The sequence below is a fragment of the Coenobita brevimanus genome, chromosome 94, assembly GCF_032717465.1.
Source record: "Coenobita brevimanus isolate Jiangsu-jjx chromosome 94, ASM3271746v2, whole genome shotgun sequence".
NCBI lineage: Eukaryota > Metazoa > Arthropoda > Malacostraca > Decapoda > Coenobitidae > Coenobita > Coenobita brevimanus.
In genome coordinates, this window is record NC_137047.1 from 21,616,584 (window position 1) to 21,643,333 (window position 26,750).

Here is a 26,750-nt window from a genome sequence, read left to right on the forward strand (position 1 = left end):
TGTGTGACCCTTGGCCAGAATTGTATCCTTACTGAACCCATGTTACAAATGCCTTGTTATACAGTAAATCATAATGGTAGGTGGTGGCTGCCTACTTTTTTTCTTCACCTTTATCATTCTTTTTCTGTGTCTGCCCTCCTCTCTTCCTGTTTATTCCATCTTTCCTGTCACATTTTATTACTCTTCTTTCCTTTTCAAGTGGCTTTACATTGAGTGACAAACCTAATGGTTTCCTGTAAGCCGGGAAACCATGTATGGTACAACACTGGGTGGTAACCACATAACCAACCCACATGTGTTGCCTGCGCGTCAGTAGGTGGGCTGGCGGAGGGTTAGTGCACCTTCCTGTAAAACAACTAACTTAAAGACAAATGGCCACCCCACATGGGATATGGCATCTCTCTATAGATAGATAGATTACACAATGGATTTTTTCAAATGCATCCTCTTTGTAAAATGAGGGTGTGCACAGGTAAATTAGAATATACAGAAGGGGGAATGTTGACTTGGATGAGTAGGTTCTCGCTGAGCGACAGAACTGGAAAACATTTTGCTATAAGAGAAGTTTAGCATAAAAAATATCAGAAAGGTGATGCAGTTTTGAGAGGAAGGAAAAGGGTAGCTAACAGGAGGATCACAATTGTTCATATGTAGGAATGAATTCCCAGCAGCAGATTGAAAATGTGGGATGAAGTCCTGCATGGGTACCTCTGCACAAGGGGGGTTGAGTGGGGAAACAGCTCAAGATCGTGACACTGGGAGAACTGCCATTAAGTGAAATGGTCAGTGGTCCCTATATTTAAACATTAATGCAAAAAAGAATGAATTAAGACCTTTTAGTCCACAAATGACTTATCCTTCGAAAAGTGGAAAAAAAAAAGGTCAAAATCAAATTGTTCATTTTGAGGTGCTTGGACACATTGAGTATAAAAGACTAGAGGTCATAAAGGAGATAGTTCTAGTTTTTATTATTTTGTCCACAGTAAGGACTCAGAATACCAGTTGACTCTTACATTATACAATTGAACTTAAATAGGATAATAGTTGACACCTAGACACGAGGTGTGTGTGTGTGTGTTTTAATGGGGGAGGAAGATGGGAAGTTAACTCAAAGGAGCTGGAACCACACTAGCTAATAGCAGTTTTAAAGAGAAAGATCCAACATTACACCGAAGTTTGAAAGGCTGAGGTTATTCAGTGAAAGGAAGGGGAAGTAGAAGACTCCACCTGGCTTAAAAGGTGTGTAAGTTGTGAGCCCTTTGCATGAAACCTGTATTATTTTAGTGCACACTACCTCCAACAGCTGATGTGGCTAGATAATATTTGATGTTTCAGTATGAATCATGAAGAAAGAGATACCATAGCATTACAAATGATTGATGCTGATAAATGACTGAGTTGTTGAAGGTAATGACCATGTATTTGTCTGTCTAGGTAAAGTTTGGGGTCTAGGAAGGGTGTTTTCTGTGGGAAAAATATTTGGTGAGGGTTTATTACAGAGGATGTTTGACCTTGATGGTTATGTCTGTACTTATTTTTGTTGCTTAGATAGCATTCTGTGGATACTGAAGAAGTTACTCAGTTTTTGCTCCTTTGTGGCAGTGGGCAGAAAAGGATATAATTACAGTACAAGGGTTGGATACATCCCGTGCTGAAATGATGAGCTATGTTTTTCCCTTGTTCATGTGGTCCAGATTGGGAATAATTTTGTATCATGGAACACATGCTCTGTACTTGTGGTTTTGTACATTCTCCATGACCTCCCAAGCCCTGCTGTTCCTCAAACAGTATTGTCCCAAATTGACATCCTAGCTGTAGCATCACAACACCCTAAAACCAAACAAGCAACAGGCCAGCTGCAAGAACACTAGCCCACACTAAACAAAATGCAAATCAGCCATCACTTTTTTCACTCTCCACAAAACATGAATCTCAAACACACATATATCCCCTGAGAGATTCCCAAACCCTTGGACTTACATTTAAAAAAGAAAAAATATCTTTAAGATTAACACTATAATGGGATGCACGGAACCACAAATATGGGCCTTTTACGTAAAAACACACATGCAAAAAAAAAAAAAAAAAAAATCCACCCAAGAACTGCATGAACATGAGTTAGACACAGATCACTTCAGGACAGGATCCATCCTACCCTTGTAACTTTGTGTTGTGCTACCTCAATCCACAGACAAACAAAAAACATATGGTACAACCTCCGAGCACTGCACAAAATGCCTCAACAGCATCCATCCTCCTCTACCCAAAACTATACTTCACAAACATAACACAAAAGCACATAGTCGCCATGGCCATCCAATGCGTCCAACCTAACAGCAACATTTTAAAACCCTTCATTTCGTTTTTAAAAGCTCCAACATGCATGCATGAGTCGGCCTTGGTCACCTAATGGCGGCTCTCCATGCTGCATGATCCATTGCAGCCTCCCTGTTCAGTCCCTTAACCCTGAGGTCACACTTGATGACCTCGTCCCATGTCTTTCTCGGTCTGCCCCTCATAACCCCACCCCCAATATTAACACTTCTCACCTTCCTCACCTAATTATCCCCCATCCTCTCCACATGTCCAAACCATCTCAATCTACCTCTCCTCATCACAACACCAATACACTCCAGTCCCATCCTACCTCTCAACTCTCCCATCGTAAACCCAGCTCCCCCAGACCTTGCACGCAGGGACGCACTGCACATCCACCTAATCATTGTCATTTCTGCACGTCTGAGCCGGCGAATATCCTCCTCCTTTACTGCCCATGTCTCACTACCATACAGCATTACACTCCTAACACATGCTGCATACAAAGACCCCTTAGCACGTAGGGAGAGTCCTCTCAATGTCAGGAGAGGCAAGAGCCCCCTAAACTTCTTCCAACCACTTCTCACCCAAGCCACAGAGCTAGCTCCAGCCCCACCTCCAGCACACAACATGTCTCCCAAATAACAAAACTCTTCCACACACTCAAGAGATTCACCAGCAAGTTCAATCCTTTCACGCCTGACAATCTCCACCTGCTCTCTCCGACATGTCATACACATAAAATCAGCATTATCTCGCAGTCTACCTCTGATACCACTACATCTCTTGTGCACCCATTTATCACAAACACTGCACAAGATGGAATTACTTCCCACGCCTTTTTGGCAAACTGCACATGGCCACTCTCCCTTGTCTTTGACAGTACAGTAATCCCGCATATTTCGTGGTAGTTACGTTCTTGTAACCCCCGCGAAAAGTCAATTCCGCGAATACTCTATTAACAATTGAATCTTACACTTGTGTCCGCCATGCTGCCCATCACACAGTCCATGTCCATACTGATTGCGAGACAATTCGCCGTCAGACAATTCCCCGTCAAAACATGGACGATTCCCCTTCAGAACAATTCGCACCCTGGACGATTCCCCGCCATTCTATAAATATACTGATCAATACTTTTATCAATATACTTATTATTAATTAATCAATACTTTAATAACTATATTTCAGGGGGATCCAGCAAAGTCTATGTTCAGTAGCGTAGGTTCTGGATATTATTTATTAGTTGCTCCTTTAGTCAATAATTAACTTGTTTCTTCCTCGCTGTAGTTGCCTTTGAATTATATTCTAGCGTCACCCATAGCTATCTTCATTAATGAAGGCGAATTGTTTTGTGTTTGTTGTGACTGTGAATTGTCCCGAAACCTCCATACTCATCCCGAAATACCTTCTTACAAGATTGAAAGCACATACTCCATTATGAAGGAAAAACGTAAACACCGTACTGTAATACACAATTATCTACACATTTATTCACAAAACAGTACAAAATAAAAAGATGCATTAACTGGTGATATCAAAGACTCCCACGGTCGTTTCTTAGCTTGTCCAGTAACACTATTTTCTCTGCTAAGGTCATAACTTTTCTTGATCGTTTTGTCACTTTGGAGTTCTTACTAATTGTATTATTAGCCTTTGGTGAGGCTGGCTTACGTCCTGGGGCCATGTGGAAAGCAAGTGGGAGGCAAGAGGCTCATATCATAGTGTGGTTACAAGCACACCAAACAGGTAGGGCAGTCAGGCGTGGACTGAGGAATCCGGGGCAGAGAGCAGTGTTGCCATATCCAAACAACGAAATTATGCTAGATTGAGCAAATTTGTTCCAAGTAAAAAATGAATTATGCTAACTTGAAGCTAAATGATAAAATTCTATACATATTCTTGCAACATATTAATTATGTATTGTTTACTATGAAAATATTAAAATGAACCTACATACAGTAAGAGGATAAATATCGGTTTTCTGCCCGTAGCCTACTGCTTTTTCCCACGAAACTTACGTTTTTCTGATGGATTTTGATGTGATTCATTCGATTTTGAGCATCATTTCCGTCAGAAATAACCAGATTTTGAAATATGACCCCCCCATCCCCCTGCAACAATGGGGGATCTTTGGGGAATCGGGGGTTATAGGGAGGGGGGGAAACACAGAAAATGGTCATTTCCGACTGAAATGAAGCTGAAAATCGAATGAATCGTACCAAAATCCATCAGAAAAACCTAGGTTTCATGGGTAAAGTACAAAGCTCAAACTTACCCGAACCTAACCTAAAACCTAACCTAACCTAATCCAACCTAAACTAACCTAACCTAATCCAACCCAACCAAGCCCAAACTGAAAGTAACCAACTATTCAAACATCTTACCTTATTCGTCTCTCCCTCCCTCTCTCTCTCTCTCTCTCTCTCTCTCTCTCTCTCTCTCTCCCTGATTTGTAGCTTTTATAAAATTATTCCAAAAATATTCCATTCCATTCTATATTATGCTAGAATGATTCTAAAACTTCTAATATGCTAAAAAATATTCCAGACTTGAAAATTTGATCAAAATTATGCTAAAAGAATAAAATTATGCTAGATATGGTAACACTGGCAGAGGGGCCGCGGGAAAGGGACAGAGGGTGGCGTGAGTTTACTGCGCTACAATTGGAAGCTGCGGGAATTTCAAATTTTTTGTTTTCTGTATATTCAAGGATATTTTAGTTGAACTTATTAATGCTAAGAAAATCCGCGAGAGGGCAAAACCGTAGACAAAAAATCCGCAAAAAATGCGGGATTACTGTACTGCCACCAGCCCAAGATATCATCACTTTTGTTTTATCTGCATTTACCCTTAAGTCCTTGTTCCCCATACCATCTCTCCACTTCCTAAACCTTTCCTCTGCCTCCCTTCCGTTCTCTGCAGTCAACATCAAATCATCAGCATACAACATCTCCCACGGGAGTCCGTTTCTAAAGTCACGTGAGATGGCTTCAAGTACCATGATAAACAACATGGGACTCAAAACTGACCCTTGATGCACACCAACATTCACAGAAATCTCATCACTCAAATCTCCATTCACTCTTACCTGGATGCGAGCACCCACATACACATAGTGTACATAGCTATAACCACCCTAACCAGCCACTCCTCCAAGCCAAGCTTTCTCATTGCCCACTTCACCACCTCTCTAGGGACTCTGTCAAGGTCCTTTTCCAAATCAACAAAAACAAAATACAGATCCCTTCTCCTACCAGTATAATTTTCCTGAAGCTGTCGAACAATGAATATGGCCTCAGTGGTCCCTTTGCTTGGCATAAACCCAAACTGCATCTCATCAATATTCACTCTTTCTCTAATCATACCTTCTAAAACTCTCTCCATTACCTTCATTATCTGATCTAAAAGCTTTATACCCCTATAATTTCCTCTTTCCAGGGCATCACCCTTCCCATTATACACATTCACAATTACAGTTCATGAAGTTTGCAGGAGGTGTGGGCTAGGTATCATGATTTTGGGGAGTTGGGTTCGGGGGCCTCGGAGCCGGACTAATTTTTCCCATAAGAAGTTCAGGGTGGATTTTGATGATTTGAGTTTCGCGGTGATTTTTGGGTGCATGTGCCCATCGAAGTTTGAGGTTTCACACTATATATGTATATATATATGTATATATATATATATATATATATATATATATATATATATATATATATATATATATATATATACATACATATAAAGCAACTTTGGGTCTGGTTAGTACTTGGATGGGTGACCGCCTGGGAACACCAGATGCTGTTGGCATCCCTACGTGTCAAGTGGGGTTGGTGGAGGATTAGTGCCCCTCCCTGTAAAACAATTAACTCTAAGCCCTTGGCCACCCCGTTTGGGATACATGGCGTCTGGCAATGAATGAATGAACAATTACACTCTTCAGCCAATCATCTGGGATAACACACTCATAAATAATCCTATTTATCAGGTCAGTGACTAACCTCACCCCTATATCTCCTGAGGCCTTCAACATTTCGGCAGTCAACCGAGACACACCTGCTGCCTTCCCCATCTTCATCCTGCCTATTGCCTCACTCACAGTATCAGCATCAATTAAAGACCAAGGGCCAAACACTGGATCTGCTGGCTCCAAACCTTCTGTGTCCCAGTCAAACTCCTCAGTCAACAACCATCTATAATGCTCTCTCCATGCATCTTTAATATCCTCACTGTTCACCACTACCCTTCCTTCATCATTCTTCACACACTGCTCACCTATAATATCCCGATTATCCCTGTTCATCTGATTTGCCACCTTAAATATCATATTTTTCCTTTCCCCATGATTTAGGTTACCAAGTAAAAGTCTTTGTGACTCAGACTTCACCCTGTATACCTCTCTTCTATCCCTACGCTTGGCAGCCAAGTATTCCTCCTTGCTACCACCCTTCTTCCATTCCCGGAAAAGCCTTCTTTTCTCCGTAACTACAGCTTCTACACCCTCATCCCACCACCAAGTTACTTTATGTCTTGGTGGTCCTCTTGTCCAACTGCATGTTACATCAGTAACTCTCAAGAGATTGTTCTTGAGGGCTCTGTACTGTTCATTAATGCCTCTGTCTACAGCTCCCTGTACAGCCACCACTCTCCTCATTTTGCTATAGAAGGCATCCCTTACTACTTGGTTTTTCAACTTCCATATTTTCCTCCTAGGTACGTAAGTCCTCGTTTTCATCACTCGTTCTTTAAGCACCGTATCACAAATCAATATTTTTTGCTGCTGCATACACTCCTTATTAGACATTAATCCCACAGAACTTGCCATTCCCATAGAAAAATGAATGCAACTTAGCCAAACCCTGACATGATCATCGCCCATTCTTGATACAGTAGCTATCTGTTTCTCCATTTATAGCCAGACTCCATAATCCCATAAGGGGTGGCCATTTGTCTTTGGTTAGCCAGTTATTTTACAGGGAGGGCAACTAACCCTCTGCCAACCCACTTGCTGACACATGGAGGACATGTATAAAATTTTTCGTATGGTTGCCACTCAGCATTGTAAATGGTTTCCTGGCTTACAGGAAACTATTAGACTTGTCACTCAGAGTAAAGCCACCTAAAAAAGAAAGAAGAGTAATAAAAAGTGACTGGAAGGATAAGAAAAATAGGAAGAGAGGAAGGCACACACACACACACACACACACACACACAAAAATGGTAAAGATGGAGGAAGTAAGGAGCACTACCATGGCACACCCATACCATGTCTCGGAGTCCCCAGGGGAGGGGGACCATAAATGCCCCCGCTATCCACCCCTCTCCTGGTGATGACTCTTTGAGCTGCCTGGATCCACTGTCTCACTCACTTCTTCATTTCTGCAACATTCATGGCCTTTCCTCTAACACCACCTCTCCTCCTCTAAACCTCACCTCCTCTTCCTTACAGAGACACAGCTGTCTGAGGCAACTGACAGCTAACCCTTTCATGTATCCTCCTACTTTCTGTATACTCATTTCAAAGTCAAAGGTGGATGTTGTGTATATGTACGCAACGATCTATCTTGCTCTCATGTCCATGACCTCGGTTCTTCTGAATTCTTTACTTTTTGGCTTCAGCTCTCCTGTCATTCTCTGACTAAATACATCTGCAATGTTTACTTATCTCCTACTGACTATCAAAAATTCCTTGACTATCTTACTTCTGCGATGGAACACATTCTATTCATTTCTCCTTTCTCAGAAATCTCCATTCTAGGAGATTTCAATGTTCACCAACACTTTTGGCTCTCCTCTCCTTTCACTGATCCACCTGATGAACAGACCTACATCTTTTCTATCCTTAATGACCTAGAGCAACTTGTATAACTCCCTACCCATATCCCTGACCGCCTTGGAGAGAGCTCCAACATACTTGACCTCTTCCTTACAACTAATCCTTCTGCTTACACTGTTAATCTTTTCTCTCCGTTGGGCTCCTCCGATCACAACTTAGTTACTTTAACCTGTCCTATCGCTCCGGTGCAGCCTGTGGATCCTCCAAAGAAATGTCGTCTTTGGCACTTTGGAGCTGCGGATTGGGAGGCCCTCAGGCAGTACTTCTTTGATTTTCCCTAGAATGATTATTGCTTCCATGGCTGGGAGCCATCTGAGTGTGCCTTGTGCATTATGGAGGTTATTCTGTCAGGCATGGAAGCTTACACTCCATTCTCATATCCTTTGACTAATGCAAGAAAGCCTTGGTTTAATCACACCTGTTCTAATGCTGTCCGCAGCAAGGAGAGGTCCTATAAAAACTACCAGACCCAACCCACCCTTGAATCACATCTTTTTTATGTTTCTGCATGGAATCATGCTAAGTCTATTCCTTGCTCTGATAAAAATAATTTCATCCGTACTAAATGCTTTCAACTCTCTAACTTGAATTCTTCCTGCTTCATCTGACACCTTGCCAAAAACCTTTCTAACAACTTTACCTCATCATCCTTCCCTCCTTTTTTCTACTCTGATGGTTCTGTAGCTATTTCTTGTACTGATAAAGCAGATCTCTTTGCTCAGACTTTCTCCTCCAATTCCACCTTAGACGATTCTGGTGCTGTTCCTCCATCACTTCCCCCCCTCTGACTTCCTCATGGCTGACATTAAAATTTCCTCAGCTGATGTATTTTCTGCCATCACTGGCCTCAATACTAACAAGGCATATGGGCCTGATTGAGTCCCTCCTGTTTTCCTCAACAACTATGCTTCTGTGCCTACACCCTGTCTAAGTAAACTCTTTTGCCATTGTGTTTCAACTTGTACCTTCCCTTCTTGCTGGAAGTATGCTCTCATTCAGCCAGTCCCAAAGAAGGGTGACCATTCCCAACCCTCTAACTATCGTCCAATTGCTTTAACCCGTACCATCCCAGGCATTTTTGCAATTTTATACCCACCCAATCCTGGACCAAAAAACGGAAAAAATTTATATTGCATAAAACAATCCAAAAGGACATAAATCAAGGAAAAGCAAATAAAAGTACTCCTTATAGGAGAAATAAGTGCAGGATGGCTGTCCATCGTGTTTCTAGCCCAGGTTCCCAAGCTGTGAGCTACGTTTTCCCACCCAGCTGGGCAGGATGAGAGAGAATGGGGGAGGAGAATGGGTGAATCCTCCTTCTCAATAACCTTCTCCACTGGCTCATATTCCTCCCCAGAAGAGTTGTCCAGGTCATCCTCGTCTATAGAATCACTAAATGAAAGGACAGAGGGTCCATGTGACAGTGTCAACCACCTCCTCCAGCCCAGTGAGGCGGAAAAATGGCGTTACTTCCGCAACATTCTAACGCTGTGACGGACAGTGGCACACTGATGTTACCCAGCCATGCAGAACCATACTCAGTGCTACAAGTGCTTGTACACAATGTTGCCAATACACTAAGCTACTCCTTAGCAAAAAATTAGCTAGATTGAAGCAGTCAGAGACGCACTACAGCGCTCGAATTATGCTGTCGGCACCATCACGTCGCTGGGATTACTCGAGACGTTTTGTACCGTCAGCACCATGCCGACGGCGGGATTGTACTGGTTAACACCCTGTGTCTCAAAAGTTTTCGAGTCTATTCGTAACAAAAATTTTAAAGCATGTTTCCTATCACAACCTTCTTTCTGATTGTCAGTATGGGTTCCGTCAGGGACGCTCCACTGGCGATCTTCTCACCTACCTTTCAGACTCCTGGTCATCCTCCTTTTAGGAGTTTGACAAAAGCTTTGCCATTGCACTTGACATTTCAAAGGCTTTCGATCAAGTCTGGCATAAATCTTTAATTTCCAAACTGCCCTCTTATGGTTTCTATCCTTCTCTCTCTGCCTTCATTTATAGCTTCCTTTCTGGTTGTTCTATAGTTGCTGTTGTAGACGACCATCGTTCTTCTCCTAGATCTGTCAACAGTGGTGTTTCTAAGGGCTCTGTCCTATTACCAAGTCTTTTCCTATTATTCATCAATGATCATCTAAGCTGTACATCTAATCCTATCCACTCATTTACTGATGATTCCACCCTTCGCCTTTCTGTTTGGTGTCCGCAATGTCCATCTCATCAGTTACTTCAACAAACAAGGGATGAGGCTTTGACACACCTATTGTCTGACTTGGCTCGTATCTCTAACTGGGGTAAAAATAATCTTGTTGTTTTTAATGCATCAGAGACTCAGTTTTTACACCTATCAACCCATCAAAATCTTCCAGAGGAGTACCCACTAATGTTTAGTAATATCCGGCTCAATCCTGCATCATCCTTGAACATGCTTGGGGTTTCATTCACACAGGAATTATCTTGGAAAGATCATATTGCATCTCTTGTAAAATCGGCTTCTGAGAGATTAGGTGTGCTAAGCCAACTCCATGCCTTGTTTACCCCTGCACAGTTGTTGACTTTATACACGGGTTTTTATTCACCCGTTTAGAGTACAACTCTCTTGTGTGGGGAGGCTCCCCACATACAGTTCATCTTGATAGGGTGGAGTCAAAGGCTATTCGCCTCATCAACTCTCCTCCTCTTACTGGCTCCCTACAACCTCTGTCTCTTTGCCGCACTGTTGCCTTTTTATCTCTCATCTTTCGCTACTTCCATGGTCACTGCTCTTCTGAAATGTCCGCTTTCATCCCTCCACCTCTCCAATGTCCAGCTCTCCAATGCAAGAGTTAACTGTTACTCCCAGTCCTTCATTTATGCAACAAGTCAGCTCTGGAACTGCCTCCCTTTGTCTGTATTTCCTACTTCCTATGATCTCCAGCCTTTCAAACGCAGTGTGTCCAGGCATCTCGAAATGAATGGATCTTGAATTTGGCTCTCTTTTGTATTGTCTTTATTTTTTGTCTTGGAAGGAACTGTTTTGCAGGCTCCTAGCCTTTGGTTCCTTCTTTGCATTAAAAAAAACAAAAAAACAAACAAAGTGAGTGAATGTGGATGCCACCACACTGAGGACTCAGAGGAAGATTTGTAAGACGTGAGCTGTATTTTGTGTTGGTAGCTGCTCTGTTTTTATACAGTAGCAAGCAGCACTAAGTACAACCCAAGTCTTGCAAATCTTCCTCTGAGTCCTCAGTGTAATACAGCACCTCACACCACAACACACTTACCTCATGCATCTATCACAACAGTCATTCAACAGAACCTCAACAGATCATCTCTGGGAACTCCATTATGATAATCATTTCCTTGCAGTCCGTTGAGTTCACATTGAGATTAGCCTGGGGCCATATGAAGAAGCTTTGTGTAATTTGAGGCTGTTATGGTTGAGGCCGAGCTTGGGTTTGGATAATTTATTGTTATCTGGAAGAACTGTTTGTAAGGCTTTCATTTACACCTTGTGTAGTCAAAACAACACAAATTGCAACTCAGTGACATTTCACTCTGCCTTCAGTGTATATACAAGCTCACACCACAAATGTATTTGATGCACCTCTCTCATAACACAGACAGCCCTTCCAACACAACCTAAAAAAAAAAGAGAAAAAAAGTGGCTGCAGTTCACAATTATTACAAGAAAAACAACCTTCTCGAACTCCTTAAATATGTTTAATAAGATATTTATGGTAAATGTGTTGTCAAGGAAGTGCTGCAGTCCAACATCCTGTTTCTTCAGGGACCTGAAATCTCACTTTTCCCTTGACAACTCATCTTCTCTTACCTGCCAGTGTATTCATTCTTATATCTAATTTCTTCCTTTTTTCTGTGCGCCTACTCTTTTCTTAGCTTCTTAATAGTTACATTTCTTTTTCTTTACCCACCTCTCATTTGTAATTAATGCCATATGACCTCTATTGCCTGCCTCTAGGGTTTTGATATTCATTTAACTTTGCCCCTAAAAATTGTTCACCAGTTCATAGTAACGTTACTGTTACGTTGATGCTGAACATGCATCATCATACATTTCTTTGTGTTACCCAGTATAGCAGGGGTACTGGTATACATCTGGAGCTTATGTTTGACTCAGGGAAGGTGGATGCCCTTTCCTACCTATTCCTGGGTCACCCTTGGGCAAGGTGCAGCACCTGTTACCCTGCCAGAAGGTAGTTGCCATCATCTGGGGAAGTACTACCATGGTAGTGACATGGGGACAAGGCCTGGTAGCAATCTTTGCATAACAGTCCCAGGCAGGGAACTCAATCACATTTACCAAATTAGTCAAAATCTGGACTGACACGACTGCTCATACATATCTCCTATACATAGCTTATCCTCGAGGGGGCTATACTCGTATTTCATGCACCTAACCACACGGAAAGAACTTACTCTGACCCTGGTTAGGTGCTGTCTGCCTGCCACAGAAAGGCAGCTTCGACTGCTTGTGGTCAGTAGGTCTACTTGCACGGACAGGCTGGGGTACAGCAGCAACAGCAAAAAAAATCCAATGCAACATTCCTTAGTCTTTGTGGCAGAAGTAGTATCACTAGGTTACATTTGCCCACAAGTCAACCTTAATTTTCCCATTTTTAATAGTTTTCATGATTGGTGTGTTCACTTAATAATGATGAGTCACATTGCAAATTTGCTACAATCCACCACATGCAACGGCAATCCTTATTTTACCTTACACTGTTTGCCATATGCATTGCATCAGGATTACACAGTGCCATAACTATGCAATCTTGGTGTTAAAATGTGCAGGAAAAGTAATTGTGAGATTAGAGCAGCATAGTACACACACACACACACACACACACACACACCAGTATGGAAATTCATATGATATCATCAGAACCAAGTACAGTAATGGCAGCATGTATTATACTATAGTCTGTTCCATATAAACTGGCGGAGAGAGACCTGTATTTTCCTTCCCAAGTCTGGGTCAAACGTAGAATGCAGGTGACCTTTGAAGGATTATCCCCCTCTTTCCTCAAGCCCCTCCCCTCTCCTTCCTCTCCTGAGAGAGAGAGAGAGAGAGTGCATGCGTGCGTGCGTGTGTGTGTGTGTGTGTGTGTGTGTGTGTGTGTGTGTGTGTGTGTGTGTGTGTGTGTGTGTTCTTACCTTACCTAATTGTTCTTACCTAATTGTATCTTTACAGGAATGAGTCAAGCTCGTACTGTCCCGTGTCTTAAACCATATTTATCGTACATATCCTTAAATTTGTGAATTGTTTTGGCACACACTATTTCATTCGGTAGTGCATTCCATTGATCAATTGCTCTGTTTGGGAAACTGAATTTCCTTACATCTTTATCACCTCTCTTCTTATGCAATTTTTTGCAGTGTCCTCTTGCTGATGCTTCTCCATATGTTAAGTAATCATTTATGTCTATTTTCTCCTTTCCTGATATGCATTTATATAGCATTATCATGTCACCTCTTTTCCTTCTCTCCTGTAGCGTTGGTAGATTCAGTTTATTTAGTCTTTCTTCGTAGCTTAGGTCCCTTAAGCTTGGTATCCATCTTGTAGCGGCCCTTTGAACTTTTTCAATCTTGTCTATGTGCTTTTTGAGATGAGGACTCCAGACTACTGATGCATATTCCAGGGTTGGTCTAATGAATGATGTTATTATCCTTCTTAGCATTTCTTCATTTATGTATGTGAATGCTATTCTCATATTTGCAAGCAGTGTATACATGTTCCGTACCTTCTCGCTGATGTGGTCAGCCGGAGATAGTCTGTTATTGATAATCACACCTAGGTCTTTCTCTCTTTCTGATGTGTATAGGGTTTTATTTCCTAACTTATAATCCCAATCAGGTCTTTTTCCACTTTTGCCAAACTTGATTACATGACACTTGTCCACATTGAATTCCATTTGCCATGTACTACTCCATTCATGAAGTTTATTTAATTCTTCTTGTAGCTCTTTACAAGAGTCTGTGTTAGTAATTCTCCTTTGTACTTTTGCATCATCTGCAAACGTATTCAGATAGCTCTCATTTCCAGTGTTACTGTATATATCATTTATATACACAAAAAACATAATTGGTGCCAGCACTGAACCCTGTGGTACTCCACTAGTCACTTCTTTCCATGATGAGTAGTTTCCTCTTAGTACTGTCCTCATTTCTCTTTTTATGAGAAAGTCTTGCATCCAACAAAACAGTTTGCCTCGAATTCCTCCTTGATGGTACAGTTTCCATAAAAGTCTTTGGTGAGGTACTGTGTCAAAAGCTTTCTTGAAATCTAAATAGATACTGTCCACCCATTCTTCCCTTTCCTGGATTGTGTTTGTTACTCTGTCATAGTAGCTCAACAGATTAGTAACACATGATTTTCCTTTTCTGAAACCAAACTGTCTTTCTGTTATCATACTGTGTTCTTCTAGATGATTTACCCAAGCTTTTCTTATGAGTTTTTCTAATACCTTGCTTACAGCACTGGTCAGTGATACTGGTCGGTAGTTGAGTGGATTTTGTCTATTTCCTTTCATGAATAAGGGGACAATATTTGCTTTTTTCCAAATATCAGGTAGTTTACCTTGACTCAAGGATTTCTTGAAAATAAAAAATAATGGTTTAGATAACTCCTTTGCACATTCTCGTAATACCCAACATGAAATTTCATCAGGACCACTTGCTTTTCCTCTGTCTAATCTACTTAACTCCTCCTGTATTACTTTTTCTGCTATTTGTATATCTGGTAGTATGTGTAGACATGCGTGTTCCACATAGTTCGTTTCGTCCGTTCGTTTTTAAAGGCTCCAACATGCTCGCATGTGTCGGCCTTGGTCACCTAATGGCGGCTCTCCATGCTGCACGATCCATTGCAGCCTCCCTGTTCAGTCCCTTAACCCTAAGGTCACACTTATTGACCTCGTCCCATGTCTTTCTCGGTCTGCCCCTCATAACCCCACCCCCAATATTAACACTTCTCACCTTCCTCACCCAACTATCATCCCCCATCCTCTCCACATGTCCAAACCACCTCAATCTACCTCTCCTCATCACAACACCAATACACTCCAGTCCCATCCTACCTCTCAACTCTTCCATTGTAAACCCAGCCCCTCCAGGCCTTGGACGCAGGGACGCACTGCACATCCACCTAATCATTGTCATTTCTGTACGTCTGAGCCGGCGAATGTCTTCCTCCTTCACTGCCCAGGTCTCACTGCCATACAGCATTACACTCCTAACACACGCTGCATACAAAGACCCCTTAGCACGTAGGGAGAGCCCCCTCAATGTCAGGAGAGGCAAGAGCTCCCTGAACTTCTTCCAACCACTTCTCACCCAAGCCACAGAGCTAGCTCCAGCCCCACCTCCAGCACACAACATGTCTCCTAAATAACAAAACTCTTCCACACACTCAAGAGATTCACCAGCAAGTTCAATTCTTTCACGTCTGACGATCTCCATCTGCTCACCCCGGCACGCCGTACACATAAAATCAGCATTATCTCGCAGTCTACCTCTGATACCACTACATCTCTTATGCACCCATTTATCACACACACCGCACAAGATGGAATTACTTCCCACGCCCTTGTGGCAAACTGCACATGGCCACTCTCCCTCGTCTTTGACAGTACCGCCACCAACCCTAGATATCATCACTTTTGTTTTATCTGCATTTACCCTTAAACCCTTTTGCCCCATACCATCTCTCCACTTCCTAAACCTTTCCTCCGCCTCCCTTTCATTCTCTGCAATCAACACCAAATCATCAGCATACAACAACTCCCACGGGAGTCCGTTTCTAAAGTCACGTGAAAGGGCTTCAAGTACCATGATAAACAACATGGGACTCAAGACTGACCCCTGATGCACACCAACATTCACGGAAAACTCATCACTCAAATCTCCATTCACTCTCACCTGGGTGTGAGCACCCACATACATGGCCATAACCACCCTAACCAGCCACTCCTCCAAGCCAAGCTTTCTCATTGCCCTCTTCACCACCTCTCTAGGGACTCTGTCAAAGGCCTTTTCCAAATCAACAAAAACAAAATAAAGATCCCTTCTCCTACCAATATATTTTTCCTGAAGCTGTCGAACAATGAATATGGCATCAGTGGTCCCCCTACCTGGCATAAACCCAAACTGCATCTCATCAATATTCACTCTTTCTCTAATCATACCTTCTAAAACTCTCTCCATTACCTTCATTATCTGATCTAAAAGCTTTATACCTCTATAATTCCCTCTTTCCAGGGCATCACCCTTCCCTTTATACACATTTACAATTACACTCTTCAGTCAATCATCTGGGACAACACACTCATAAATAATCCTATTTATCAGGTCAGTGACTAAACTCACCCCTATATCGCCTGAGGCCTTCAACATTTCGGCAGTCAACCCAGACACACCTGCTGCCTTCCCACCCTCATCCTGCCTATTGCCTCACTCACAGTAGCAGTATCAATCAAAGGCCAAGGGCCAGACACTGGATCTGCTGGCTCCAAACCTTCCCTGTCCCAGTCAAACTCCTCATTCAACAACCGGTTATAATGCTCTCTCCATGCATTTTTAATATCCTCACTGTTCACCACTACCCTTCCTTCATCATTCTTCACACACTGCTCACCTATGATATCCCGATTATCCCTCTTCACCTGACCTGCCACCCTAAATATATTTTTCCTTCCCCCATGATTTAGGTTATCAAGTAATTGTCTCTGTGACTCAGACTTTGCCCTGTATACCTCTCTCCTAGCCCTACGCTTGGCAGCCAAATATTCCTCTTTGCTACCACCCTTCTTCCATTCCCGGAAAAGCCTTCTTTTCTCCTTAATTGCAGCTTCTACACCCTCATCCCACCACCAAGTTACTTTATGTCTTGGTGGTCCTCTTGTCCAGCCGCATGTTACATCAGTAACTCTCAAGAAATTGTTCTTGAGGGCTCTGTACTGTTCATTAACGCCTCTGTCTACAGCTCCCTGTTCAGCCACCACTCTCCTCAACTCGCTATAGAAGGCATCCCTTACTACTTGGTTTTTCAGCTTCCATATTTTCCTCCTAGGTACATAAGTCCTCTTTTTTCATCATTTGTTCTTTAGGCACCATATCACAAATCAATAGTTTGTGCTGCTGCACACACTCCTCACTTCCTATAACTTTAACATCCCTCACTAACCTCCTATCGGCCCTCCTAACCAGAAAATAATAGTCCCTCTCAAAATTTTTTTCTTCTGTAAAAACTAATTGAAAATTCTTATTTAGTGCTTCACAAATATCTTTCTCTTGTGTATAAGTGATTCCCTCGTAGGTAATGGATTGTATTATATCTTTTACTTTAGTTTTGCTTCTGATATAGCTGTAAAACAGCTTTGGTTGATCACTACTTTTATTTATTATATCCTCCTCAAACTGTTTTTGGGCTTCCCTCCTTATTCTTGTATAGTCGTTTGTTGCCTGTTTGTAATTTTTATACGCCCTTTCACTATTGTGTCTTCTGTATCTATTCCACAACAAATCTCTTCTTTCTTTTGATTTTTTACATTCTGTATTGAACCATTTCTGTATTTTCTTATCTGCTTCTTTGTGCTGTGGGATGTACTTCTGGACTCCTATTTCATAAAATTCACAAAAATTTTTATATACAGCATTTAAATCTTGTCCTCTAAGCTCATTTTCCCAATCAACTTCTAAGAAATACTTCTTTAGGTCTTGATAATTTCCATTTTTATAGTTTAGGCTCTTTTTGTAACTATCATTGCTGTTTACTATGTCATATGCTATCCTGAAGTTATAATTTAGTACTGCATGATCGCTTTTGCCAAGTGGAGGGTGATATATTAAACTGTCAATATCATTTTCTTGCCTTGTAAATATTAGATCTAGCACTGAAGGTACATCAAGTCCTCTTTTTCTGGTGGTTTCCCTCACATGTTGCGTTAAGAAAAACTCTTGTACGAGATCCAGGAGCTTTTGGTCCCAACAGCTTTCTTGGCTATATATATCTAGAGTATTCCAATTTATATTTGTATTGAAGTCCCCAGTTAGTATAATTCTTTCCGATTTCTCTTCCATTTTATGTAGCAATGATCTTACACTCTGAATTGTAGTCTCTGCCAGGTCCTCATACTGTATTTGTCTCTTTCCCATGTGTTTGATCTGGGTGGCATGTACAAATTGGCTACAATTTCTTTACCTTCAGATGTGTCGATCTCTACTGCAATCAGTTCTACTTGTGATGGTATATCTAGTTTTATTTCCTTGACTTTTAGATTTTTCTTAGTTAATATTATAATTCCTCCTCCTTTTTTTAATAAATATCTGTCTCTTCTCCATATATTGTATTCCTCTAAGTTTATTATGTCATTTGATATCCTTGGTATTAATTTTGTTTCAGTTAGGCATATTATTTGTGGTTCATTTTCTCTGACATAATCATTCATCTTTAGTAATTTAGATACCATTCCATCCACATTTGAGTACATCAACTTTATCATCTTGTTTATATACTTGTCATGACGTGGTTCTACTACCTTCCTTCTTTTTCTTCCATACCATTCCATCCACATTTGAGTACATCAACTTTATCATCTTGTTTATATACTTGTCATGACGTGGTTCTACTACCTTCCTTCTTTTTCTTCCATCCTGTTTGTGTACCACTTTCGTACCTGCAATCCTATTACTTTGTAAAAAAATTTCTTCTTCTCCTCTTCTGATCTTCCCTCATTTTTTGTTTTTGCTTCCTCCCTTTTCTCTTTCAGTAATTCCAGTTCCTCTTGTGTTAGGCATCTTTTTATCCATACATTTTTGAACTCCTCTTTTTTCTTAAGATTCTTTGCATTTTTTAGTATCTCTTCCACAGTGTTTACACTCTGGAAAGTCACCTTTAGAGGTCTTGTCTTGCTTTTCTCTTATTTCCCTAACCTTTTGTGTTCCTCTATGTCTTTACTACAGGTTTCCTCTGATACTTCTTTCAGTAAGCTCATTACATTTGCCATCTCCTTTTTGTCTCTTGTGATCTTGTTTTTAATTTCTTCCTCTTCTATACCAGTGATTACTATTGATTTGTTTATCTCTACTGAATCTCTGACTAACTTTGGATTGTTTTGGATTATTCTTTTCACCTCCTTTTTAATGCTTTTTTCCTCCACCCTTGTTTCTAAGTCTCTCTTTACTTTCACCATTTCAGCATACGTGGTTTCTACATCATTTTTGTAGCTTTGCACAGCTTCATTCACCTGCGTTATCTTCTCCTCAATATCACTTCTTTGGTCAATAAGACTGCTAACTTGCCTAATTGTCTCCGTGTCATTTTTTAACTCTTCCATAACACTCTTGTGATTGACTACTGTACTTGCCATTTCACTCATTTTCTTCCTAAGTGAACTCAATTCCACTGTTAGTTCACTGATGGTTGTGTCTTTCTTATTGGCCTCCCCTCCTAGTTTTTCTATTTCTTCCTTTTGCAAGTGCATCTGCTTCTTTATTTCATCAATTTCATTTTTGAAAGCCATTTCTAGTTTGTTTACACGTTCAGCCAGTCTATTGTGGGTCTCTACTTCAACCAGTTCTTGGTAGAAATCATCATTTTGCTTTTTACCTTTATCCCTTTTCTTTTCCAAATTTGTTTTACTGAAGTATGTATCCATTTTGCAATACTTAAATTGCAAAGCATGTACTTACAATCTCCTTGTTGTTGTAGTCTAAACAAACCTCAGCGATGACTCAGCGTATTCTTTCCTCTTGGTTCTATTTCCTGTTTTTACAAGTCTTGTGTGTGTGAGCGCGCTCGCGCATGTAGGTGTAGGTGCATGTGTGTGTGTGCATTTTCTGTGGAGAGCCTTTTTCTGTGCTATCCATGTGTTATTCTCATAGATTAGTCTAATTCCTGTTGGAGCTGCCTAGCATGGACCAAAAGGTCTACTGCAGTTTTCCTCTCTTCTTACAGTACATTCTTATGTGTTACTTTTAGCAACTTACATGACTGTTGTATTAATATTTAAAAACTATTTAAGACCAGTTTCAAAATTTCCCATTCATCACACACACACACACACACACACACACACACACACACACACATGCTCCCACGCAGGCGCATATAAGGTATATTCTCTGTCGACAGTTCTTATAAAAATATGTGGAACATGCTGGTACTCTTGGGTGAGTATAGCTTGAGATGAATGGTAACAAAAAAGAGGAAGGAGGGAATGCATGAGTGGAGCACCTGCTGACCCATACTGGTTCAGGTGTGCATTTGGCCTCAGGTCAAGATGGGTGAGCTTTTGCCCTGAGGTCACATGCAGCATTTCCTGGAACGCCCTTGATGATGCTTCCCAACATCCCACCCCGGTCACTTATAATAATGGACAACCCATCATACCACTGCAAGATCATAAATAAAGCACCAACACAGAGCTTACGAAAACAAGAAATTATAAAGTGGCTTCTTGATAACAACCTCCCTCATAACCCTCTGCACACTAAGGCTTAGCTGCTACACCTAGTGAAAAAAAAAAACAAAGACAAGAAATTGTTTGAAATTGATGAAATCGCCAATAATCATGGTCACCAGGTGCTGCGGCTTCCTCCCTATCATTGCCAGCTCAACCCCATAGAGCTGATTTGGGCTCAGGTCAAGGATGATGTGAGGAAGAGAAACTCAAATTCTTCTAAAAAAAATTACGTGTGATCGAAGAGCTGACGAGAAATGCGATAGAAAAAGTAACAGCAGAAAACTTGCAGAAATGTGTGGCACATACACACACACACACAAAAAGAAAAAGAATTTATAAGAAATGACATTGCTGTAAACCACATGGTAGAAAATTTTGTTATCAATATATCGAACGAGTCCAGCAGCGATGAAGATGAATAAACAAGTATTGTGTGAGGTGTCTTGTGTATACTTATTGTAAATTTTCATTCATTCATTCATTGCCAGACGCCATGTATCCCAGACGGGGTGGCCAATGGCTTAGAGTTAATTGTTTTACAGGGAGGGCCACTAATCCTCCACCAACCCCACTTGACACGTAGGGATGCCAACAGCATCTGGTGTTCCCAGGCAGTCACCCATCCAAGTACTAACCAGACCCAACGTAAATAAGAGTTGTAAATATAAGCCATATACATGCTTTATTTAATATTGTACCAGACAGAGAGAGAGAGAGAGAGAGAGGGGGGGGGAAGGAGGAAAGAACAGAGAGAGGGTGGGGAGGGAGAGGGAGAAACTTTCCCTTTGCCTGTCTATCACACACACACACACACACACACACACACACACACACACACACACACACACACTAGAAGGGAGAGAGAGAGGGTAATGCGTATTTCACCATTTTTTTTTTATATAAAACTCTATTTTGATAGAAGTTATTTTCAGCAAAACATATGACTGATATTTTAATAATTATGTTTCACCATTTCGCGATGAATTGGTGATTTTCTTAGGTGTGCAAATCAGGATAGAACTCGTAATAATGCCTTCAAATTACACAAATTCATGCTTGGGTTGGATGTAGGATTAATTAATATTAGGTCAGAAAAAATATTATTGCTATATTTGAAGATTAGACAATAAACAGTTCAAATCTCTCTCTCTCTCTCTCCCTCTCTCCCAGGAGAGTAGGCTGGAGAAAGAGTCAGGTGAGGTCACTTTTATCCCTTTGTACGGTCACCTGCGTTCGACTAGGACTTGGGCGTAGCTTCTCTGCCACTTTATATGGAACAGAGTATAGTCATTTTAGATGGTACACAGGTGTACAGGGGTGTCTTTGCTATAATCAATATCATGCTGTTGCAGACCTTTTTAATGGCAATTGACTGTAGTTCATCAGGGTAGGAACTAATGATCATGTATGAGTTAGTGATACCATTAACTTCCAACTCTTAGGTCACAATGGACTTGTAGCAGCCACATACCTTGGTAAGAAAGGTCGGCGAGTGTGTGTCTTGGAGCGCCGACATATCCTGGGTGGTGCTGCAGTCACTGAGGAGATTATTCCAGGTTTTAAGTTCTCCAGGGCATCATATGTCCTTGAGCTGCTTAGACCAAGGGTTTACCATGATCTAGATTTAAAGGTGAGATTGATATGATGAATGTGAACACTAATAATTTTATGTGATTCACCACTTCATATTGCAGATTGTTCATCTACACTGTGACAGCATTTAGCCATAACTGCTAGAATCCTTTATTTATTTATTTATTTTTAATACTACACAACATTATATCATATTAACACATTACACACCACTGGACACAGTACAGCCTCCAAAGGACTTTAATTTTGGATTAGTAGATGCCAGACTGAATCAAACCCTACACAGTACTGTAAATGTGAAGCATCTGAGATTAAGGGTTTGCCAGGTATAAAAGCTGTATTGATTACTTGATTGATCAGGCATGGTAGCATCTGGTAGTTTGCACTTCATAAGTTGCAGGCAGGATGAGCTTGCACTAGCTGCACTAGTCACCAGTAGGCACTGAGCAGAACCCACCTCTTTATTGTTTTGCATGGTAGGATATAATAGCTGCAGCTCATCAGTATACAGTATTATTGTCTATAATTATTATTATTGTTTACTAATTTGATTGTACCTTCATCTTCAGCAGGGAATTCCACGTTAGATAAAATTTGTTTATATTACAGCCACTTGGAAGTACAGTACTAAAATTCACAGCAAGTGATATAAACATTCTTAGTTAGACAAAGGCTGAACCACTTCCTTGTATGAATTCTGTAGCTTGCTTTTTTATACATCTGTTTTAAACTTCTTGAACCAATATTTTGAGGATTAGCCTATATTAGTTAATGATGGGCATCCCCACCTTTACCACAAAATTATTATTGCATGGATTCAATAATCCATCATATGGATAGATGGAACTTCTCAGTTGGGAAGTATTTTTCCATCATATCCATTGCCCAGATAGTAGATGGTGGTCATTGTGTCAGCTTGTTTCTACAGCTTTTTGACCATCCTTGCCAGAAACATGAAAATCTGTTGACGTGAACCTGGTAGGTAATTACTGTACCATAACATAGTTACACTTCTTTGTACAGGGTACCTTGTACTTTCCATTGGAATTAGCTTATGATTACTAAGTGTATAAGCTGCATTTGGAGCAGCACAGATGACTAAATTCCATTACAGTCCTGTATCTTGGTACTTGAGTGTAGGTTTATCAGTAAACCTAGAATAAATGAAGGTGGGGCTGCTATCTCACATGATTTATGTACTGTATACTGTACAGCAGAGGTACTGGGTAATAGTGTTATATATAATTACTGTAATTCATGTTTGTTACGTGATTTTATTATTTTTTTTTTTTTTTTTTTTTTGATACAGTGTTTGTTGGAGAGGTTCATCACAATGTTTAGATAGGCTGTATAACTACCGATCAGACTCCATTTGGCTTTGTGTTATAGAAGTATTGCTTTGCAGCGCCATGGACTGAAAGTGTACACCAGAGATCCAAGTTCCTATACTCCATTGCATGAGATTTACTGGGAATCTGGACTGGGCCGTTCCCTCACCCTTGGCCCACATGAAGATAAGAACCATCAGCAGATTGCTCAGTTTTCTGCGAAGGATGCACAGGTGAACTGAAGTGCAGTATTCAGATGGATGAACATTGAGCTTGGACATCAGGCAAGACATAAATTCAGTGGAGTTTTCCCTAAGCTTCATAGCATGGATGTCTCCACCTGTATTCAACTGTCTCTAAAATATGCTGCATATTTTAGGAAGACATATGCATATGGACTGGATCATCTGTGGTTTTCTTGTAACTACTCATTTTGAATTGTTGTTACTGAATCCTGGTCCGTCTGATTAAACAAACCTGTCAGCCACAGATAAGCAACTTCCCCTATGGAGTTGTTGCATAGGTTTCCTGCATTGGTGATGTTGGTTATGCATCTTAGTGTGACGTGTGCTGTGCAGTGCTGAAATATGTATGTGTTTTGTTGTGTGGACTTATGCTTCAAGCAGGGCATGTGATATCTGTGATTCTACCTAACCCATATCTGAACTGGTAGCTGAGGATGGTTGAGTGATGTGTTAATCTAAGCCTAGCTAGGCAAACTTGGTCATCTATTTAACTTGAGAATTTCAAGTTACATTCCAAAATGCTCAGTGCCTAACTGCTACATCATGGAAGTTGAGCCATAAATCATATTTTCTTTACTTCGTTTTGGTGTGAATTGTTACAGCTGTTCATTTGTAAGTCCAATTGAGACATCTAGTTTACCTTGTCATCGAACGATGCACCCTCTTTCGTATAAACAGCCTAAAACCAGTTTCCAATAAAATGGTAATGTCGATTTTTTTGGTTTGGTGCCTTGGTTGGTGCAATGACACTAACTTTAGATATTCATAGCTCTTTATGACCTAAAAATTTAGGAAAATTTACTTCATCATATCTCCATCAGTTTGTAAGAACAGAATTGGAACATTAGAAACTTGAGAAATCAGTAATTTTTTGCGTACCACAGGTCCCCTCGCATCCTAATGTCACAATTGACGGGTTAAGGAGGCATCCAGTGGGTGGATGTCAAGAGGGGGGCTTGTATTATAGTGGTTAGATTGAGGTATTGTCATGCCCTGCCCATGAAGTGAGTATGTTGGTGTTCATTGACAATGTTGGAATGTCTGGAGGTGGGATGTTGTTGGTGGTTTGTTGTTTATGTAGTGATTGTTTTATGTGCTAGGTGTGCTTTGTGTCTGTCATGTAATACCAGGGATGTTGTGAATTGGGACAGGCTGCTGCAAAGAACTGTCTCTCTCTCTTATGAAAGTAGTCTCTGACAGGGAGGACTTCAGGTTCATAGTGTGAATGAACTGGGGGAGTGGTTTTGGTGCATCCAGTGGTGATGCTTAGGGTGTTGTTTGGCATGCAAGGAAGTATACAGTAAACCTTCTCTATTTTGGATCCCTGTATCTCGGATATTGGATTAGTCGGATCTTTTTGGATCCCGGACACATCATTTTAATTTGGATACAGATCCGATAAGTGACATGAGTACAGTACAGTTTTCATACAACACGGGATAGGTTATGCAGAACCTTGTGCAAAATCAATTTTGCGCTAAAACGTGACATATATTTACATGTAAAATAGGGAGTTAGGTTCTAGTAGCCCCATATTTTTCATTAACAATATATTTAAAGATATGTTATTACAAATATGTTTGCCGTAAGACACCCAAGACAGTGTGTTTACATTTGATCTCCCCGACTGGACACATCAATGCATTCTAACCTAACCTAACCAACTAATTTTTCCCCCTAATACTCCCCATAAAAATTTTAACCCCCAAGGATTGCCGCTAAGCCTCTTGAAAGTCCTCATTACTAATCAAGCAGAAACTCCTGACCTAACCAACACATCAATAATGGCTGCCCAGCATCACGCATATTTCGCCAGGAATCACTTTCAGCACACTCATTAAAAAAAAGAAAAAAAAAAATGCAGTGTGAAATTATTTTTGAAAGTCGTTAGTCATCAACAATAAAGGGAAAAAAATATATACTAAAGTCATCAGCACAGAGGGATTGTGCACTTCTCACTTCTCAGATACACATGGATGCAGTAATTATGAATAATACACAAGTCAGTCAAGGTGTATGATTTTTATGACAGTATAATGCACAAGAACTGAACTGACATAATTATCTTACCTACTATTTATGTGAACATGTGGTGTCTTCACTTACCGTAAGAGCCAAATTTTCTCGACCAAAGACCGTCAGTTCATAACAAAGGTCATGCACGAAGCCTTTTTTTTTTTTCCCCCCACACTCATTGCACTAAAGGAGAAAACATGAATTTTACTGCTCCTTCATCATTAACTTTTTTTTTTTTTTTTTTTTCTCCCAACAAAGAAACTATCTACATCGTAAACACATCCGACTAATTTTATCTGTCTGATAGTTTGCATTTAAACTCCTACACCACACATCACTTCATCCAACAGTTTTACATTTTCCTTTGGAATAAATGCTTTTCTTGTGTTCATAGCACATTCAGAGTGCTTAGGCCTAACTAAAGTTAGTTTGGAACCATGTGCTCAGAGTTCTGAGAGGAAATAAGGAGCAAGGAAATACAGTAAGCAAAGAAACGCTTATCATCACAGCAACCATCCACATAATACTGAGGCAGGCAGTGGCAGGTGGTATGGGACTGGGTACAGTACTATACTGTACTGTTGAATGTTTTTGTGAAAAAAGACGTATTTTAATGAGCGTGGGTGTGCTCTGGGGACGGGCAGGCCTGAGCCCTGATAATTCGGATTATCGGATATTTCGACATGGGGTTCTCCCCGGAAAGAAGAGGGAGATATTGGAGAAAGTTGATGCGGGTTGGTCTTCTTCACGCATTCTCCGCGAGTTTAACCTGGCCTGGTTGACTGTGTTCGATATCAAACGTTCCCGAGACAAACTCATGCAGTACACGGCTGACTTCTCGTCGAGAAACAAACGCAACGTGGAAAGGAAGGTTATGTTTACCCCCAAGTTTGCAGAAATCGACCGATCCACGTTGATTTGGTACCGACAGCAA

General features: G+C 40.9%; 1 protein-coding gene across 1 annotated transcript in view; it reads left to right on the forward strand.

Moving 5' to 3' along the window:
* LOC145412851 (pyridine nucleotide-disulfide oxidoreductase domain-containing protein 2-like) overlaps window positions 1-26,750 on the forward strand; it is a 181,972-nt gene that overhangs the window by 10,704 nt on the left and 144,518 nt on the right. Inside the window, exons 2-3 of the mRNA XM_080282651.1 lie at window positions 22,077-22,264; window positions 23,633-23,788. Coding sequence (XP_080138777.1) covers window positions 22,077-22,264; window positions 23,633-23,788 — 344 coding nt within the window. The remainder of the gene's footprint in view (window positions 1-22,076; window positions 22,265-23,632; window positions 23,789-26,750) is intronic.